Source organism: Bufo gargarizans, chromosome 11 (genome assembly GCF_014858855.1).
Source record: "Bufo gargarizans isolate SCDJY-AF-19 chromosome 11, ASM1485885v1, whole genome shotgun sequence".
In the NCBI taxonomy this organism is placed as follows: Eukaryota; Metazoa; Chordata; class Amphibia; order Anura; family Bufonidae; genus Bufo; species Bufo gargarizans.
Window position 1 is genome coordinate 98,799,288 of NC_058090.1, and position 20,277 is coordinate 98,819,564.

Sequence of the window (20,277 nt, forward strand, 5' to 3'; positions counted from 1 at the left end):
GGTTTAACCACAAAACTCAGGTCATTTCAGCCCCACCACTAAAATAGGGTACATGTGTATATTTCACGCTAGTGGGACTGAAAACGCCCCCAACAGGACCCTCCATAGTCAAGAATACAAATACCAAAAATAACAGTGACAAATAAAACCGCCCAATACTTTGCTGCATTTGACAACTCCTCTAGGCCTCCTCGTCCTCGACCTTTTAAGACATTAAACTTGGTCACGGGGCATACTATCCATTAGTAAGTCTTCTCCATTACCTATATCTATAGCATCACACAGTACCCACATAACAGTGCCATAAGAATCCTGCACTATAGTGCCATACAGTAACAGTACCCCAGAAATGTCCTATATATTACCCTAATACCCCCATACAGTACCCACATAACAGTGCCATAAGAAGCCTGCACTATAGTGCCATACAGTAACAGTACCCCAGAAATGTTCTATATATTACCCTAATACCCCATACAGTACCTACATAACAGTGCCATAAGGAGCCTGCACTATAGTGCCATACAGTAACAGTACCCCAAAAATGTTCTATATATTACCCTAATACCCCCATACAGTACCCACATAACAGTGCCATAAGGAGCCTGCACTATAGTGCCATACAGTAACAGTACCCCAAAAATGTCCTATATATTACCCTAATACCCCCATACAGTACCCACATAACAGTGCCATAAGGAGCCTGCACTATAGTGCCATACAGTAACAGTACCCCAAAAATGTTCTATATATTACCCTAATACCCCCATACAGTACCTACATAACAGTGCCATAAGGAGCCTGCACTATAGTGCCATACAGTAACAGTACCCCAAAAATGTTCTATATATTACCCTAATACCCCCATACAGTACCTACATAACAGTGCCATAAGAAACCTGCACTATAGTGCCATACAGTAACAGTACCCCAGAAATGTTCTATATATTACCCTAATACCCCATACAGTACCCACATAACAGTGCCATAAGGAGCCTGCACTATAGTGCCATACAGTAACAGTACCCCAAAAATGTCCTATATATTACCCTAATACCCCCATACAGTACCCACATAACAGTGCCATAAGGAGCCTGCACTATAGTGCCATACAGTAACAGTACCCCAAAAATGTCCTATATATTACCCTAATACCCCCATACAGTACCCACATAACAGTGCCATAAGGAGCCTGCACTATAGTGCCATACAGTAACAGTACCCCAGAAATGTTCTATATATTACCCCAATACCACCATACAGTACCCACATAACAGTGCCATAAGGAGCCTGCACTATAGTGTCATACAGTAACAGTATTCTATATATTACCCTAATAATACCCCATACAGTACCCACATAACAGTGCCATAAGGAGCCTGCACTATAGTGCCATACAGTAACAGTATTCTATATATTACCCTAATAATACCCCCATACAGTACCCACATAACAGTGCCATAAGGAGCCTGCACTATAGTGCCATACAGTAACAGTATTCTATATATTACCCTAATAATACCCCCATACAGTACCCACATAACAGTGCCACAAGGAGCCTGCACTATAGTGCCATACAGTACCAGTATTCTATATATTACCCTAATAATACCGCAGCCCGTGTCATGGTGTCGGTTCCCTACAAGCCACCCTGGATGCATACACCAGTATGAGGCGGTGATCCCCTGGCACATAGCATTCTGTGCCCGGGGTAACACATACCGGCAGTGAGTCCTAGACCCTGACAGGAGGAGCAGCCGTGTCCCTCTCCCAGCCTCCGCAGACTCTATGGCTGAGCCCTATTGAGTTTCTTGGAGGAGATCATCTTGCTTTGTCAACGTCTCCAAGGGCAACCGGGATCAACAATGCAGAAACCGCCCCCCCCCCCCCGCCATTAACCTATTCATATCCAGACAGTTTTCAGCGAGAGTCTCCTATTCCACCCATCCGCTTTGTATGGGCTGCGTGTCAGTCTACACTGTAGTTCTAGAATTCTATTCCTGGATCGGGACGCTCAGGGTGAATGTAGCAATACGTTACAACCATACAGATCCCTGAAGTCACCCCCCTATACAGTACTAATGGGTGACATCTCCACATACTTGGACCCCCCCCAGGCACTAATGACTTTCATCCTGCTTTTCACAGACCCTGAATGGCTTATACTTCTGCATTAGGAAAAGTTATATCACCCAGGCTGTATGCGTGTCAGTCTTTACTGCTGGATTCTATTCATGGACCAGGAATAAAGCAGTTTTCAGTCTGCCTGGCATGTTCCCTCCTGTAATACCCATTGATACTGCAGTATATATATATCATGATGCTCAGCAGCGACTAGAGACTACAATTCCCGGCATGCCTCCGCCTCTGGTGACGTCATCGCTGTGCGCCACCCAGTGGACAGTTAGTCCGGAAAAGGCTGGCGGCGGCGGGACATTCGAATCCAGAGTAAACACGGAGGAAGAACGGAGACCAAACCTGGCGGACATGGGGACCAGAGCCGGGCCGGCCACCAACGGCTGTGAGTGCGAGGCCAGCAGGGAGGGGGCGCTCTGTAGATAGCCAGCTGCGGCGGACTACACGGCCCAGCATGCTCCGTCTGTCATTTAGTCACGTGACGGCCAGTCAGATATCGTAAATATTGTATTTATTTTTTACTATTTTTATAATTTTTTTAATTTTTATAGGAATCTTTTAGTTTAATTGGATTAATGTGATTTGTGTTTTTGTCTTATTTATTTTCTTTTTAAAAAAATGTGGGGTTTTTGAACATTTTTATTTTTTTGGGTGCCCGCCACTTTGTCCTTGTAGTCCGTAAGTCAGGGGTCAGCAGGCTCTCAGCGTGCGCCATTCATTTCTGTGGGACAGCCAAGCGCTGTGCATGCTGGGAGTTGTAGTTTCACAGCCTTAGTTTTTTATTAATAGTGCTTTCCTATACCTTGCTTTATGGTCAGTGAAGAACTACAACGCGGGCGGGACTGGGCGATAAAGGCTCCTCCGTCAGATATTTACCCTACATTCCAGATTTGTGTGAGAGCCTAGAAGAGCGCCACCCCTGTGCGCAGGTTGTGTGCGGTATTACAGCTCGGTCCCATTCACTGCTCTGGAGTTGAGCTGCAGTACCAGACACAACCTGTGGAGGGGTGGTGCTGTTGTGGGCAGAAAGCAGCCATGTTTTTCTAACCCCCCCCCCCCCCCTTTTATTATGGAAATATTTCATTATCCTAAAAATATATGGACTGCGGATGTTAAGCAACTACAACTCCCAGCATGCGGCTGTGCGTATAATTTTTCTCTTCTCTGCCAGATGAGCGCCTCACGGCGGATGAGATGGACGAGCAGCGGCGGCAGAATGTCGCTTATCAGTACCTGTGTCACCTGGAGGAGGCAAAGCGGTGAGGAAGATGGGAGTAGTAGTGACCGCCGGAAGTGCTTCTCTTAAGTAATCGCGGCCTCTCTTGGTTTCCTTTGCAGCTGGATGGAGTCCTGTCTGAATGAGGAGCTGCCGCCCCCTACTGAGCTGGAGGAGAGCTTGCGCAATGGCGTCATCCTCGCCAAGCTGGGGAGTTTCTTTGCGCCGGAGATCGTGCCGCTGAAGAAAATCTACGACGGCGATCAGCTGCGTTATAAGGTACACCCCCCACGGTTCCCATTCACTGACAGCAAGCAGAGGAACTGACACCCATACTCTGAGGACGCCACTCTCTGGAGAACCCGAGCATTACACCCGCCTATGGGTTTCATTGTGTAATACTTTGTTTCTCCTGTGGTGGCGCTGCAGGGAAACGGATCGCTTGGGATGGATGCAGTAAGTGAGCGGATGCCTGCCGTTGCGTCGTTTTAACCCTTGTCTTGCTGTGTTGCAGGCAGCAGGCCTTCATTTTCGGCACACGGATAACATCAACCACTGGCGCCACGCGATGAGCCACATCGGTCTGCCTACGGTGCGTCCTCCAGCCGTAGATGGCTAAGGAACAGCGCCCCCTACTGCAGCCAACTAGATAGGAGGATATGGGGGTTTGCCATGCTGGGACTTGTAGTCCACCCACCAATAATCCGCCTCTTTCTCCGATTGCAGCTTTTCCAGCCGGAGACTACGGACATATACGACAAGAAGAATATGCCCCGCGTGGTCTACTGTATTCACGCCCTCAGGTGAGGTCCAGGTTCAGAGGTCTGCTGGTATCCTGTTGGCAAAGAGCAGTGCATTGTGGGAGCTCAGCTGTCAGGTCACATGTCTGATCGTGGGTGGAGCCAAATTCAGAACAATCGGAAGCAGCTTTGGAAGTGACTAGAGTAGAGCCAAAATAACTCCAAATCTGTCCAAAAGCGTCAAGTGAAGACCTGAGTTATTTAACCCTTTATGTAGAGTGAAATGGCGAAAAAGCGGAGTCGTCCTTTAAGTTGCGCCATGTCTTTAAGTCCGCCGTTTTTTTTTACAGTTTGTATCTCTTTAAGCTGGGGCTGGCTCCTCAGATTCAGGATTTATACGGGAAAGTGAATTTTACAGGTCAGTGTGCGATAATTGAAGTGAATGGTGCCTGCTGGGAGTGGTAGTGCCACATGCTATCACCCCTTACGATATCACGTCTCGCGTTCTCTCTCTCCAGAGGAGGAAATCAGCCACATGAAAAGTGAGCTGGACAAGTATGGGTTACAGATGCCGGCCTTCAGCAAAATCGGGGGGATCCTGGCCAACGAGCTGTCCGTGGACGAAGCGGCAGGTGAGCGGCAGCGGTCGGGGCTCTGCCTTACTCGGACAGGATAAAACGTTCTGCGCTCTCCAACTGTATACATTTCAAGATCTCTGGCTCTGCTGATGTGAAGGTTTCTATTCACCGACAGCAAGCAATCTCTTTCCCCTCAGCTCTCCTAACCCATACCTGTCCGTCTGTTCTAGTGCATGCAGCGGTCATTGCCATCAATGAAGCGGTGGAGAGAGGAGCGGCGCAGGACACCATGGCCGCCCTGCGGAACCCCAACGCCATGCTGGCGAACCTTCAGGAGAAGCTGGCGGCAGTGTACCAAGAACTCCTCCACCAAGCCAAGGCAACCAAGATGGCAAATGCCCGCCATAAGGTGAGGCGTGTGTTTTATTTATCTTCTTATCCTCCAGAGCTGCATTCACAATTCTACTGGAAACAGTCAGCAAGCTTGCTGACTGGTTCCATTAACCCTCTGCAGAACTGGCACTCCAGGCTGAACACGGCCTCTGAATTTTAGCTTTTTGGTGGCTTCTCCCCTGTGCAGGTTCTGCAGAACCCGTCGGACAGTCAGGACATCTACGACCACTGCTTGACGCAAGCCGAAATCCAGGGGAGCGTTAACAAAGTGAACGGTAGCCTAACCCCTTTGACACGTCCCTGATGTCGCATGTAGCTGATGGCGGGCATCACGCTGACTCTCCTCCGTTCCTCCTCAGTGCACGCAGCTCTGGAGTACGTGGATGAAGCGCTGGAGAGGAAGGATGCGAGGAGCCTGTACGCCGCGTTGCAAGACTCCGCCCTCTTACTGCGCAGACTGCAGCGGGAGAACGCCGACTGGTACTTGGAGCAGCTGACCATTGACCGCGAGCAGAAAGCCCTGGTGAGTGCCCGGCCTCGTTACGTCGTGTGATGCCCGGTTCTGTACACTGACCGGGGTGTTGTGTTCCAGGAGCTGGGTTGCGTGGATCTGCTGGAGAAGGAGGAGCTACAGGCCGGAGTGGACGCAGCCAATCAGAACGCAGTTAGAGAGCATGCCAGTAAGCGTTGGGTCTTAAAGGTGAAGTCTTGTAATGCTGCGGGCCCCCCTTCCCCCACCCCCGAGCCGGGTGGCTTCTGAAGCTGAGAGTTTTAGGGGCCACCCTGTGTTTGCATGGATAGCTACACCTCCATACAGCGCAGTGCATGCTGGGGATAGTCATCCTGTCCTTAAAGGGCTTGTCCAGTTTTTATTTTTGCAAATCTTGCTTAGTCGATGCCTTACATACTTTGAGTTTCAGCGAATCGGTAAGATCTCTGCTTGCTGTCAGTAAACAGAAACATTCCCATTTGCATCCGCAAGTTATATGGGTAAGTCATACACGATTAGTCTGTAAACAGCGAGTGCATTCATTCACTGACAGCAAGCAGAGCTATTGAAACCGGTGCGCCATTGTAAAACAAAGTCTCTATTAGGGCGTTTAAGTTTTATTTATATGGAGCACCCCGTGGGGGGGGGGGGGGTGTTGCCCCTCACCTCTACGGGGCGCTGTTGCCTCCGGAAGCTGAGGGGTGCTGCAGGGTGACCCAGATTCTCCTTCTTTAGTGCAGCAGGCTGTCTCCCGTATTAACGCCGCCATCCGGAACGGAAACGCCGCACTGACCGTGAAAGAGCTGGCCAGCCCGGACGCGCAGCTGCCGGACGTCTACCCCTTCGCGGCAGATCTGTACCAGCAGGAACTCTCCACTCTCCAGGGGCAGAGTCCGCGAGTGAGTTTAGTTCCTCCTCGGATAACGCGCCATCCGACGCCATGCGCCTGGGCAAAGCTGGGTGACGACCAATATGGCCGCCAAGTCCCCCTGCAGACTTTCCTATAAGCCATCGTTTTTCCTCCCTCAGGGTTCCCTGGTGCAGGAGGAGCTGTTTGTGGCCGTGGAGATGCTGTCCGCCGTAGCCCTCGTGAACCGGGCCCTAGAGGCCGGGGACCTGAATACGTTCTGGGCGGCCCTGGAGAGCGCCGCACTAGGCCTGTCTGATGTGGATGAGGACAACATTCAGAGGTGAGGAGGAGGGGGACCAGCAGACGAGCACCACACATACCCTCGGACTAAGCATATCTGTAAGGGCGTGTGTCTCCATGGTAACAGACTACAAACAAACCTCTGTGTAGTCTGATCCCATAAGGGCGTGTGTCTCCATGGTAACAGACTACAAACAAACCTCTGTGTAGTCTGATCCCATAAGGGCGTGTGTCTCCATGGTAACAGACTACAAACAAACCTCTGTGTAGTCTGATCCCATAAGAGCATGTGTCTCCATGGTAACAGACTACAAACAAACCTCTGTGTAGTCTGATCCCATAAGGGCGTGTGTATCCATGGTAACAGACTACAAACAAACCTCTGTGTAGTCTGATCCCGCAGTCAGAGATCAGCTTCATGTCTCTTTCCATGGAGATGCATAGAAGCTGTATACTCACAACGGTATTTTTTTTATTTTATTTTATTTTTTGTTTTTTTCCCCCCCCAGATACTTCAATAAATTGTGTAAGCGGAAGCGGCGGTCTCAGGGTGGGTGCGGCTTCCTCAGCTGGAACGATCTGCAGTCCTGTGTCAATAACACTAACCACTCCACACAAGAGGAGCATGACCGTAAGTGGAAGAGCCGAAGCACCTCTGCCTTGGACAACCCCCCTTTCCTGTTGGTACATTCCTTGCAGGCTAGCCCATGGTAGCGGTCCTGCTGATGGGACCCACTGACATCCATACGCCCTCTGGTGGGCGCTCCAGACCCTCTCTTAGCGGCAGCTTTGGGCGATGAAGGTCTCATTCACATTTTATTTCTTCCTAGAAATCCTGGCGGTCAGCCTCATTAACGAAGCGCTTGAACAGAATGACCCCCAGAAAACCTTCACCGCCTTGCTCCTGCCAGCGGCTGCCCTCACCGACGTCGCCCTCCCAATAGCCAGCCTCTACCACCAGATCCTCACCAGCGACCTGCGGCACAAAAAGGAGGTGAATAACAGGCCTCTCCTAGGCGCAACAATGTTAGGGTACTTTCACACTAGCGTTACTCCTTTCCGGCACTGAGTTCCGTCCTAGGGGATCAATACCGGAAAAAAACCGCATCAGTTTTATCCCCATGCATTCTGAATGGAGAGCGATCCGTTTACAGTATCCTGTGGTATTTTCACCCGCCAAAATTCCGGAATACCAGATCCAGTATTAATTTACATTGACATGTATTAATGCCGGATCCGGTATTTCTGTCTGCGCATGCGCGGACCTTTAAAAATGTGAATATTTTTTTTTATTTTTTTTTACCGGATCCGATTTTCCGGATGACACCGGAAAGACGGATCCGGTATTTCGATGCATTTGTCAGACTGATCCGGGAAACAAATGCTATCCATTTGCACGCCGATTTCCGGGTCCGGCAGGCAGTTCTGGCGACGGAACTGCCTGCCGGAATCCAGCAACGCAAGTGTGAAAGTAGCCTTAGCTGTGTTACCAGCAGCTGCCACCAGAGGGAGCTCACTTTCAGTTCCAACCAATCTAAAGCCACTTATTATGAGCTCCCCCTAGTGGTGGCTGCAGGCCAGGCAGCGGCACATTTTGAATTAGATGTTTCTGAAGAAGAAGCTGCTGCTGACAAAAATAATTCCATATTGTGGTTGTTGGCACAGGTGACCCGGGATGACGCCGCGGTTCTGTGGTTGGAGGAGATACAGAGAGGAGTGTCTCAGGCAAACCAGGAAAATACAAGAGCCCGGAGAAGTGAGTGTCCCGTTTACAGAATAGGTGACCAAGAGAATGATAGGGGGGGGGGGGGGGGGGGGCGGTGGTCGTGGGGTGGGGGCGGTGGTCACTGCCACTCCATCTCTGGTAGGGATAGACAAGCACAGTGCTCTGGTATCTTCATCACTCCCATGGAGTTTGATTCAGATGTAATCAGCTGGGGTCCCAGTGGTCAAAGCAGAGGATTCAGACATGGGAGGGGGGTTTCGTTTCCCCTGGAGCGGTGGTCACTGCTACTCCAATCATACGGAGAGACGCGTACCATGCTTGGGTATCAGGTGGGGTCCCAGCGGTCAGCGCAGAGCAGTCGGACCCTTGTCACTTTCTCCTATTCCTCACCTCCGATTCTCAGTGGCTCTGGGCATAGCGGCCATCAACCAATCCATAAAGGAAGGAAGACCCTCTCAAACCCTGCGGGTGTTGCGTAACCCGGATGCTTTGCTCTGCGGGGTGGTGTCAGACTGCGCCGATGGATATCAATCTGAACTTGCCGCAATCATGAACAGCAAACGCAAGAGAGGTGAGACCGGCCGACCGATGCCGCGGATTGCTGTGCCCACCACAACGAATCATGGTATGTCTCTTCTCTAAACTCTGCTGCCCTCTTGTGTCTGTCCATGCTAACTGCAGGCGATGCAGCAAATTGTTGGGTGAGGCACAAGGTAAAGGACAGAGGTGACTATTACTTCCACCTGCGCTCCTTCGAGGGCTCGTGGGAACAACCGCCAGGATTCAGTCCCAGCACGACACACCTGTCCCGGGAGGAAATCCAGGTAAGGGAGAAAGGATACCTCGTGGTGCCTCCTAAGTAATTTGGGGAAATTATTTCCTGTTGTCTTATTTATCTATAATAAATCTACTCTTCAATTTTCCAGTCCACAATTAATAAAGTGACGAGCGGCTTCCGGCGGGAGAAGCAGTGGGAGGCCAGCGCGGACATGCTGGTGAGGCTGCAGGCGCGCATGAGAGGCTACCTGGTGCGCAGGAACTTCACCCAGAGGAAGAATCTCCTGCACAAGCAAGTGCCCGCCGCCACCGCGATCCAGGTACAGACCTCGCCCTCCGGTCCTGGGGATGGATTCCTAATGAGACCCGAGTATTATAATTAGTAATAAGGATTATTACTCCACCCTTGATATTGATGTGGGCTGTTCACAGGCGCAGTGGAGGGGGTATAGGCAGCGACAGGCGTATCTACAGAGGCTCCGATATCTACACAGGAACGTAGCGGCTGTCATCAAGGTAAACGATGAAAATGAATTACTGCATGGATGAGTAATGTATGTACACAGTGACTGCAGCAGCAGAATAGTGAGTGCAGCTCTGCAGTATAATACAGGATGTAACTCAGGATCAGTACAGGATAAGTAATGTATGTACACAGTGACTGCAGCAGCAGAATAGTGAGCGCAGCTCTGCAGTATAATACAGGATGTAACTCAGGATCAGTACAGGATAAGTAATGTATCTACACAGTGACTGCACCAGCAGAATAGTGAGTGCAGCTCTGGAGTATAATACAGGATGTAACTCAGGATCAGTACAGGATAAGTAATGTATGTATACAGAGACTACACCAGCAGAATAGTGAGTGCAGCTCTGCAGTATAATACAGGATGTAACTCAGGATCAGTACAGGATAAGTAATGTATGTACACAGTGACTGCACCAGCAGAATAGTGAGTGCAGCTCTGGAGTATAATACAGGATGTAACTCAGGATCAGTACAGGATAAGTAATGTATGTACACAGTGACTGCACCAGCAGAATAGTGAGTGCAGCTCTGGAGTATAATACAGGATGTATCTCAGGATCAGTACAGGATAAGTAATGTATGTACACAGTGACTGCACCAGCAGAATAGTGAGTGCAGCTCTGGCGTACAATCAGTTTTTCTGAATTCCTGCTATAACAGTAAGATATTGGTTAACTCATCGTATGGTCATGAACCAGCTTCACTTTCAAAACCTTCCTCCCCATTTTCTACTCTCTTGATCAGATCCAGTCACTGGTGAGGATGTGGCTCGCCAGCAAGAAATATCGAGAGAGGCTTAGATATTTCCGGAGGAACGTACGTATTGCTCTAAATTTGGTATTCTAATTGTTATGCCCTTAAAAGCCAAATTGTTGGGGGCAACCAATAGTAATCATACCATTATGGCCGCCCTATGTAATACAGGGCGATTTAAAGACCTACATGGAGTTGTAAAAGCTGCAGGAGGGCTGATACTAAAGTTGTCGGCCATGACGGTTCCGGTCCGTGTTGTCTCGCTTTGTGTGTCAGCTTCACACTGTAATCTATTGTACTTGCAGGTTGCCAGCGTTATAAAGATCCAGGCCTTCTTCCGAGCCAGCAAGGCCAGAGGGGACTACAGGATGCTGGGTGAGCAGGCCGTCGAAGGCCTATCGCTAGAATGATCCGGTCTGCGGCATCTGACGGCTCCATCCATCTTTTCTGGAGCTATAAGATGACTCCTTCCAGGCATTAAAGGGGTTGTTGTCCCATTCTCGGCCGCTTCCTATCCCCACAGAATCGGGAAGTGGTTTGGTACTACTGCCATGTACTGTTCAAGCAGATGTGACCGCTGAGGCCTGTGATTGGCTGCAGTGGTCGCCAAACCAAGCCACTGCCCGGTCCTGTGGGGTTCACCATAGTGTTTGTTGGCCGGACAGGCCCTTTTAATGTCTTCTAATGGCTATATGCCACCCTCGCCTTTATTGAGACAACCCCTTGAATCATGGATGGAGCAAGACTGAACTCTATTGTTCCTTGTCACAGTCCACGCCAAAAACCCCCCGCTCAGCACCCTGCGGAAGTTTGCCCACTTACTGGAGCAGAGTGAACGTGACTTTTGGGAGGAGAGGGAAGTGATGAAGCTGCGGGAGGAGGTGGTGAAGAAAATCCGATCAAATCAACGGCTGGAGAACGACCTCAATATGATGGACATCAAGATCGGCCTGTTGGTGAAGAACAGGATCACCTTGCAGGTGCTGAGCGGCCGCTCAATAGGGCACTACAGTACAGTGACACCTCCCCTAGCTCCTAGTGTTGACCCATCCCTTTAATCTGTGACGCAGGAAGTCGTGTCCCATTGCAAGAAGCTCACCAAGAAAAACAAGGAGCAGCTGTCGGACCTGATGGCCCTCGACAAGCAGAAAGGGTTAAAGTCTCTGAGCAAGGAGAAGCGGCAAAAGCTTGAGGCATATCAGCACCTCTTCTACCTGTTACAGGTGAGGCCCCGGCCAACGTTCCTCGCCAGACTGGTAATCTGGTTTGCAACTTGCATATTATATACAAGATCTCTGCTTGCTTTCTGGGAATGGGACATTGAAGGGGTTTTCCAGACGTTTAATATTGATGACCTATACTTGGCGGGGGGGCCAGGTATCTGACCCCCACCAACCTGATATCGATAGCCTGGAAAACCTTTTTTAGACCACACAGGGTATCAAACCTGCGGCCGCGGATGGGCTTTGAGTGCCTCAGGATTAACAGGAATGTTTCCATTCACTGACGGCCACAAAATCTTAATCTTGTTCTCAGACGAACCCCGAGTACATGGCCAGGCTGATCTTCCAGATGCCTCAGAACAAATCCACCAAGTTCATGGAATCTGTAACCTTCACCCTCTACAACTACGCTTCTGATCGCCGGGAAGCTTACCTGCTCCTCAGGCTCTTCCATACAGCTCTGCAGGAGGAGATCACGTGAGTTCCCCTTTAAGTACACGGGGGGAGCTCCGAATGTCATTGGCATTAATTGATAATGTGATTTATTTGCTCCCCTCCCCTTTACAGCTCCAAAGTAGACAGAATCCAAGACATCATAACTGGGAACCCTACAGTCATCCGCCTGCTGGTCAGCTTCTACCGGAGCGCCCGCGGCCAGAACGCCTTACGCCAGATCCTTGGGAACATGGTGAAGGAGGTTTTACAGGACAAAACCATCAATATTCGCATCAGTCCAGTCGAAATCTATAAGAGTTGGGTGAATCAAGTGGAGTCTCAGACCGGAAAAAAGAGGTACGGCTCCTAAATATGTCCATGGGACCTCTGGAACCTGTCTCCAGAACGGGACCCCCAAAGTGAACGGAGGGCAGCCTTTCCGTAGAGAGTGGGACCCACATCTATCTGACATTGGTGGTGGGCAACCGACAGTTCCCTTTTTTTGGAAGCTCTTTTTGAGGGTGATTTATTATGATGTCTTGCAGCACGCTCCCGTATGACGTCACTCCAGAGCAGGCGCTCACCCACTCCGAGGTTCAGAGGCGTCTTGATATCTCTACCAGGAACCTCATTTCTGTGACTGACAAGTTTTTCTCCACCATCTTTGCCAATGTTGACCAGATACCGTAAGTTTTGTGATACGAAGGAGTGCAGTAGTGGAGGCCCATAGAGTACAGATTTACAAAAGTTTTATTTTATTTTTTTATATCTACCTAAGTTATGGCATGCGTTATATCGGTAAGGTGCTGAAAAATTCTCTAAGCCAAAAGTTCCCAAAAGCAAGAGAAGAGGATATCCATAAGGTAAGCCTTAAACTTTCAGAGTTTTCTCACTGCATGCGACATGCATGCTGCTGTGCCTGCACAGTCCATCTCCTCTCCTGTGACTGCAGTTGGTCTTCTCCTTTTTGTCTCTGTTGGGCAGATTGTGGGCAACTTGCTCTACTACCGCTTTATGAACCCGGCCGTGGTGGCTCCTGATGCTTTTGACATAGTGGACATGTCGGCGGGTGGGACTATTCATCCAGATCAAAGACGGACATTGGGCTCCATCGCCAAGGTTCTTCAGCATGTGGCTGCCAATAAGTTGTTTGAGGATTCCCACCTGGGACTCGTCAACCAGTATCTGGCTGAGATGCACTGGAAGTTTAGGTATGTGTCCACTGCCCTTTTGGTATCTTGTATGATGACTTCAAGCTCTGATGGAAATCTGTTCTTCACCTATAGGAAGTTCATCCTCACAGCTTGTAATGTCCCGGAACCAGAGGAGCGATTCAATATAGATGAGTACTCTGAAATGGTCAACACCATTAAACCAGTCATATACATAACAGTTGGGGAGCTGATAGACACACACAAGGTGAGGGATTGGACCTCGAGTCATAGTGTCTTGGCAGCCACCTGTGAATTGTGATGGACAATGTGATTTGATCTGTTCTCATGTTATTTCCAGTTGTTATTAGAGCACCAAGATGCCATTGCTCCAGACCATAAAGATCCAATTCATGAACTCCTTGAAGACCTGGGAGAGCTTCCTACGGTCCAGTCCTTGATCGGTATGTTGGGTTCTTGGGTCCAGCTCTAAAGACTTATCTGCTGCCAGTCACTCTAGATATAATGCAGACCAGGGTTTCCCAACTCTTTTTGCATTGGGAAACTACTGGAAAAAATTATTTTGAGGAACCACTACCAACTATCAAGAGAAGAAAGGATGAAGGGTCATAGACCCCATACTGCAAAATGTATTAGGGCAGACCCCTCAGTTAAATTTACACCCCAGACTAGACCCCTCAGTTTGAGACACTAGACCAGACCCTAGATCAGAACATACAGTCTACTAACCTAAAATGAATGTGAGCCTCACAGATCTCCTCTTCTCTGGACCACAGGAGAAAGCACCTCCAACCTACATGAAGCGGCCTCAGAACAAGCTTTAGCCCAGCTCCGCAAGCTGGAGATGTCGCTAACTCTTACTAACAAGTTTGATATGGTTGGGACCAATGCAGAAGAGATGGACACTCACAGCCTACTGCTCAGGTGAGGGAAGAGCCCAGAAGTGCCTCCATACTTACCCCACTGGACACCTCACCAGACCGAAGCTCCTCATAGGTGGTAGTTGTCCTTAAGTGTGGTGGGTTTCCACTCTCTTGATTCCTGCTCTTCTCCTATCTAGTACCAAGCACATGTTGGTGGACATCATCCAGTCCCAGCCTGGAGATTCTCTGGTGGAAGTTCTGAACAACTCCGCCTCAGCGCAGCAGGTAAGTACCACTCAAGTCTGAAGTGTGGCTGATCAGGAGATGGCAGATATAATGTTTGTTTCTGGGCAGGAGGCATCCCACTACCACCTAATGCACCAAAGAGCTGTCAGAGATGCCCAGACCCCCGAGAAGATGAAGCGCCATCGATCTCTGCTGGGCAACAGTAAACTATCGATTGAGGACAAGAAACGCAAGGTCACCCGCAACCTGCGCAAACTGGAGAGCCTGGGACTGGTGTCCTCTCATAACCATTACCAAGAAATAATCGACATGATTGCTAAGGTATCTGTTCACAAGGAGAAGTCGTCTCTGAGTGTAATCAGCTTATTGTAGCCCAGAGCTGTATTCACAATTCTGCTGATTGTAACAGTGGGCAAGTCTGGCAACCCTCAAACAACTTGGATGAGCTGCTATAAAGTAGGACACCTATCACTATACAGTACAAGCGGAAAATGCTAGCTGAACAGTGAGTGCAGCTCTGGAGTATAATACAGGATGTAACTCAGGATCAGTACAGGATAAGTAATGTATGTACACAGTGACTGCACCAGCAGAATAGTGAGTGCAGCTCTGGAGTATATTACTCAACTAATATCCCATGAAGTCTTAAAGCTTTTTTTTTCTCTCAGATATCTTTTTATTGATATTTTATATAGAGTACATAACATATAAAAGGTGTCGGAGCATCATATAATAATAGTGGAGCAGAATGAACAAACTCCAGATCTTTCAGTACTTTTCAATAGACCTCTGCAGGAGCTCCTTGTAGGATTTTGCCAGTGGTCATTTGTTGCGGTCGTAGACGCCCTAGAACATAACAGAGAACTATTCATATAACTAATAGTGAGCGCAGGTCTGTGGTCGCACCCGGGCAGTCAGGCAAACAAAGTAAGTCCTCTACAGGTTTTGTGGTTTATAGACGGGAGGAGGGAGAAATTCCTCTTAGATTTTCCATTTAACCATGTGTGTGTTGTATATTTTTGACTAGTCAGAGGGTCTGTGAGAGAGGTCACTTTTGAGCGTCGAAAGTGGACATTTTTTAACTCGTGTTTTTGCTTTTGTATTCTCTCCAAGGAGCCCAAGTTTTTAGGATTCTAGAGTGAGTTCTATTTGCCCAGCTTGCGAATTCCTCCATGAGGCACAGCTGGTCGTTTTTTCGTTTATTTTTTATTTATTTTTACTCCCATTGAGTAATAGTTGGGGATTAGGTACCTAGCGGCTTGGACCATCCAAGTAGGCAAATCAGATGTCTTTTGGGGTCCAGTTGTCTGACGGGATCCACAATAAGAGCGACGAGGACGATAGATGAATGGAAGTGCCACGTATTTGGTTTAATTTGTGTTCTCCTTGTTCCCAGAATCCCCTTATTTGAGGGCAAAACCAGAATATGTGGCCTAATGCAGGGTTCCTCAACTCCAGTCCTCAGGGCCCACCTACCGGTCATGTTTTTAGGATTTCCTTAGTATTGAGCAGGTGATATAATTAGTGTCAATGCCTTAGGACTTACCACAGGTGTTCATTCTGTGGGTTATTCTCAAATCCTGACTGGAAGGTGGGTCCTGAGGACTGGAGTTGGGGAACTCTGGCCTAATGTGTCCCCTTCCTGAGAACATCTCCAGCAGTCGCTCCCGTAATCCCATTTTATGGAGTTTGTGAGGGTGGTTGTACCACCTGGTCATTGGTTTATGAGTGTTCCTGGATTCTGACGCAGCGTGAAAAGCCATGGGATCCTAAATGTATCTGGTCTATTTCTACTGTAGAAAAGGATCTCTCTAGGTCCTTCTCCCATTGCCTGGAGTATCTGTGAAATTAGGATGGAGTAGGAAAGGGATTAGAGAAGAAGGTAGATGTCTTGGAGGATCAGAGAATGGCTTGCCGCTAACCATGAACACCTGGTTAGACTATGTAACGGAAGATACGAGGTTCCACCTATACCCCATAGACCAGCAAGCTGGTAATCAGATAAGTTGACTAGTTCTAAGTCCGAGCCCAATATTTTATGTTGTGGGATAGACAGTTGGAGCCATCTTCTCAACGATATCGCCCTGTGGTAAGTTTTTGCATCAGGGAGGCCAAAGCCTCCATGAAGGCCATCTCTTGTTAAAGCCTTTTTATAGCCATATCGTGGGTACCGAAATTTCATATTTTATCTCCACTTCCAGGATATTCGGAACCAGAGGAGATATCGTCAGCACAGGAAGGCAGAGTTGGTGAAGCTACGTCAGACCATGCAGAGGCTGCAATGCAAGACTGCCTTCCATGAAGAACAGATCGACTTCTACAACCAATACATCAAAACCTGCCTGGACAACCTCACTGCCAACCAGAAGTATGGTGCCCGCTGGTCTTCACATCTTCATGCCAGGCATTTAAGTCTTGCCTAAGAGTCTCAAATTTTTCTGCATTGTGTTTCCTTCCAAGACCGACAGGGAAAAATAAGAAGCAGAACTCTCTGAACTACACGGCGACCAGACTGCACGAGAAGGGCGTCCTACTGGAGATAGAAGACCTTCCGTTCAGCCAGTCAGTACTTCTCCTCCAAACCTAGGAGTCATCACCGTCTTCCTGCTCAATGAGTATCTCCATGTTTTGTCTTCTAGATTCCGTAACGTCATTTTTGACATAACCCCCTGTGAGGAGCCCGGGAAGTTTCAAGTGAAGACCAAGTTTTTGGGTGTTGACATGGAAAAATTCCAGCTTCATTATCAGGTCAGTGGAAGATGGTGACGATCCTTGTATTTGAGGACCAAAAACTGTGAGGAGCTCCAGCTATGAATAATGTTGGCTTTGTATAGACAGCAAGCAGAGACCATCAAAATGATCCTTTTGTGGCCAGCTTGAGTTTGAAGGCCTCCTTTAGGTCTAGCTAATGTTTAACCCTATGTCATCCAGGACCTCCTCCAGCTGCAGTACGAAGGAGTCGCTGTCATGAAGATGTTCGATAAAGCCAAGGTGAACGTCAACCTGCTCATCTTCCTGCTGAACAAGAAGTTCTTCCGCAAGACCTGAGCTCCGGCCTCGTCTTTCTGCCTCCATTGAACACTAAGTCCTCGCACGCTGCGTTTCACCTGGGTGACAACCGCCCTCTTGTGGCCAAAAGGGGAACTGCGGCTGTAACGATTGCACTTCCATGCATGAATCATGTTCGCTTCGTAATTAATATCAATGCTGCAGATTATTAACCTGAACGCTGCTTTATGTTTCCGTGGAAACGTTAAGGAACCGGCTGCACTTTGAGCTCCGCACCGCAGCCCTGTGGTAGTGTCGGACAGAACAAATCATCTCGTCAGCGATTTGTGCAATATTGTGACTTTTACTACACGGCTGCACTGATTTATGGTCATAAGGGCCAGGGCTGATTAACCCTTTGTCCTCCGTAACATGGAGTCACCATCCTCTGCACTCGCCTTAGGTCACACGTGTGTTGTCTGCACTTATTAACAAGGAACCTCATCTATCAACCACTTTCTTTTTTCCAAAGACTGCAGGAGAACTAATGGTTAATTGCTTTGAGTGACCTAGAACACTAGAATCATAGCTGAGCGGCATTTAAAGGGTTACCTGGGATGCCCGAATTGATGGTCTAGCCTTAAAGTAGGCGGTCTGTAGAATATCACTGTGGGTCTCGCTCATGCCTCCCCGGCTGATGAGCTTACAGAAGGGGCATCTTTATTGGTTAGCAGACACGGCGCCATACTTCTTGTAGTGGCCGTGCCTGGTACTGCAGCTAATCTCCATGCCTTGGAGTGTGCTGCATTACCAGGCACGGCCACAAAGGGAAGCATGGCGCTGTGCCTGGCTAATACCCAGCAGAAGTGCCTGCTATAAGAGTTAATTAGAATACAGTACCTAATTAGGAAATCTGACAACCATAGATCTCATAAGGGACATTTTTTTTTCTTTTGTCACGTTGTACATGTATAGTGCTGTCTCCGTGTATTTGTCATTTGTCTACCCCACCCCCACCCAATATATTTATACCTCAAACCCTTGTCTAATTATTGCCTAGACAAAATCTGTAGTCGCAATGTCTGCCGCTGCTCTGTGTACGGCTGACTGGTGTCCTCTGAATCACTGGCATCGTCTTGGTTTTTTTTTCCGTGAATTTTAATAAAGCTGAATTATTCTGCAAGTGCTGACTTGTTCATTGTGGTTACTTTATGTTAATCAGTCTTTACTTATCCTGTACTGATCCTGAGTTACATCCTGTATTATACTCCAGAGCGGCACTCACTATTCTGCTGGTGCAGTCACTGTGTACATACATTACTTATCCTGTACTGATCCTGAGTTGCATCCTGTATTATACTCCAGAGCTGCACTCACTATTCTGCTGGTGCAGTCACTGTGTACATACATTACTTATCCTGTACTAATCCTGAGTTACATCCTGTATTATACTCCAGAGCTGCACTCACTATTCTGCTGGTGCAGTCACTGTGTACATACATTACTCATCCTGTACTGATCCTGAGTTACATCCTGTATTATACTCCAGAGCTGCACTCACTATTCTGCTGATACCGTCACTGTGTATATACATTACTTATCCTGTACTGATCCTGAGTTACATCCTGTATTATACTCCAGAGCTGCACTCACTATTCTGCTGGTGCAGTCACTGTGTACATACATTACTTATCCTGTACTGATCCTGAGTTACATCCTGTATTATACTCCAGAGCTGCACTCACTATTCTGCTGGTGCAGTCACTGTGTACATACATTACTGATCCTGAGTTACATCCTGTATTATACTCCAGAGCTGCACTCACTATTCTGCTGGTGGAGTCACTGTGTACATACATTACTTATCCTGTACTGATCCTGAGTTACATCCTGTATTATACTCCAGAGCTGCACTCACTATTCTGCTGGTGCAGTCACTGTGTACATACATTACTTATCCTGTACTGATCCTGAGTTACATCCTGTATTATACTCCAGAGCTGCACTCACTATTCTGCTGGTGCAGTCACTGTGTACATACATTACTTATCCTGAGTTACATCCTGTATTATACTCCAGAGCTGCACTCACTATTCTGCTGGTGCAGTCACTGTGTACATACATTACTTATCCTGTACTGATCCTGAGTTACATCCTGTATTATACTCCAGAGCTGCACTCACTATTCTGCTAGTGCAGTCACTGTGTACATACATTACTTATCCTGTACTGATCCTGAGTTACATCCTGTATTATACTCCAGAGCTGCACTCACTATTCTGCTGGTGCAGTCACTGTGTACATACATTACTTATCCTGTACTGATCCTGAGTTACATCCTGTATTATACTCCAGAGCTGCACTCACTATTCTGCTGGTGCAGTCACTGTGTACATACATTACTTATCCTGTACTGATCCTGAGTTACATCCTATATTATACTCCAGAGCTGCACTCACTATTCTGCTGGTGCAGTCACTGTGTACATACACTACTGATCCTGAGTTACATCCTGTATTATACTCCAGAGCTGCACTCACTATTCTGCTGGTGCAGTCACTGTGTACATACATTACTTATCCTGTACTGATCCTGAGTTACATCCTGTATTATACTCCAGAGCTGCACTCACTATTCTGCTGGTGCAGTCACTGTGTACATACATTACTTATCCTGTACTGATCCTGAGTTACATCCTGTATTATACTCCAGAGCTGCACTCACTATTCTGCTGGTGCAGTCACTGTGTACATACATTACTTATCCTGTACTGATCCTGAGTTACATCCTATATTATACTCCAGAGCTGCACTCACTATTCTGCTGGTGCAGTCACTGTGTACATACACTACTGATCCTGAG

The 20,277-nt window shown here is 48.1% G+C and overlaps 1 protein-coding gene across 2 annotated transcripts; it reads left to right on the forward strand.

Moving 5' to 3' along the window:
* Window positions 1-2,401: 2,401 nt before the first annotated feature.
* Window positions 2,402-18,436, forward strand: IQGAP3 (IQ motif containing GTPase activating protein 3). 2 transcript variants are annotated; one of them, XM_044271506.1, is made up of 38 exons: window positions 2,402-2,521; window positions 3,308-3,395; window positions 3,475-3,631; window positions 3,867-3,944; window positions 4,079-4,155; window positions 4,443-4,510; window positions 4,611-4,724; window positions 4,901-5,079; window positions 5,251-5,338; window positions 5,423-5,586; window positions 5,656-5,743; window positions 6,289-6,452; window positions 6,583-6,743; window positions 7,213-7,334; window positions 7,534-7,697; window positions 8,369-8,459; window positions 8,833-9,000; window positions 9,111-9,253; window positions 9,356-9,526; window positions 9,639-9,722; window positions 10,480-10,551; window positions 10,794-10,863; window positions 11,260-11,468; window positions 11,559-11,711; window positions 12,025-12,188; window positions 12,279-12,503; window positions 12,692-12,832; window positions 12,925-13,009; window positions 13,131-13,357; window positions 13,433-13,565; window positions 13,659-13,761; window positions 14,095-14,242; window positions 14,379-14,466; window positions 14,536-14,748; window positions 16,629-16,795; window positions 16,888-16,989; window positions 17,067-17,175; window positions 17,359-18,436. In XM_044271506.1, exons 1-38 carry the CDS (start codon window positions 2,488-2,490, stop codon window positions 17,473-17,475), a joined length of 4,929 nt encoding a protein of 1,642 aa, XP_044127441.1. In that variant the 5' UTR covers window positions 2,402-2,487; the 3' UTR covers window positions 17,476-18,436. The 2 variants fall into 2 exon arrangements, with proteins under 2 accessions (XP_044127441.1, XP_044127443.1); XM_044271508.1 differs by having other exon boundaries at window positions 2,505-2,634.
* The last annotated feature ends 1,841 nt before the right edge of the window (window positions 18,437-20,277 follow it).

Excerpts from the sequence above, each read along its gene's own strand:
- IQGAP3 (XM_044271506.1), top strand. The coding sequence starts at position 2,488 with ATGGGGACCAGAGCCGGGCCGGCCACCAACGGCT. Across the intron at positions 9,527-9,638 it reads CCGCCGCCACCGCGATCCAG|GCGCAGTGGAGGGGGTATAG; the intron begins GTACAGACCTCG and ends GGCTGTTCACAG. Across the intron at positions 13,010-13,130 it reads GAGAAGAGGATATCCATAAG|ATTGTGGGCAACTTGCTCTA; the intron begins GTAAGCCTTAAA and ends TCTGTTGGGCAG.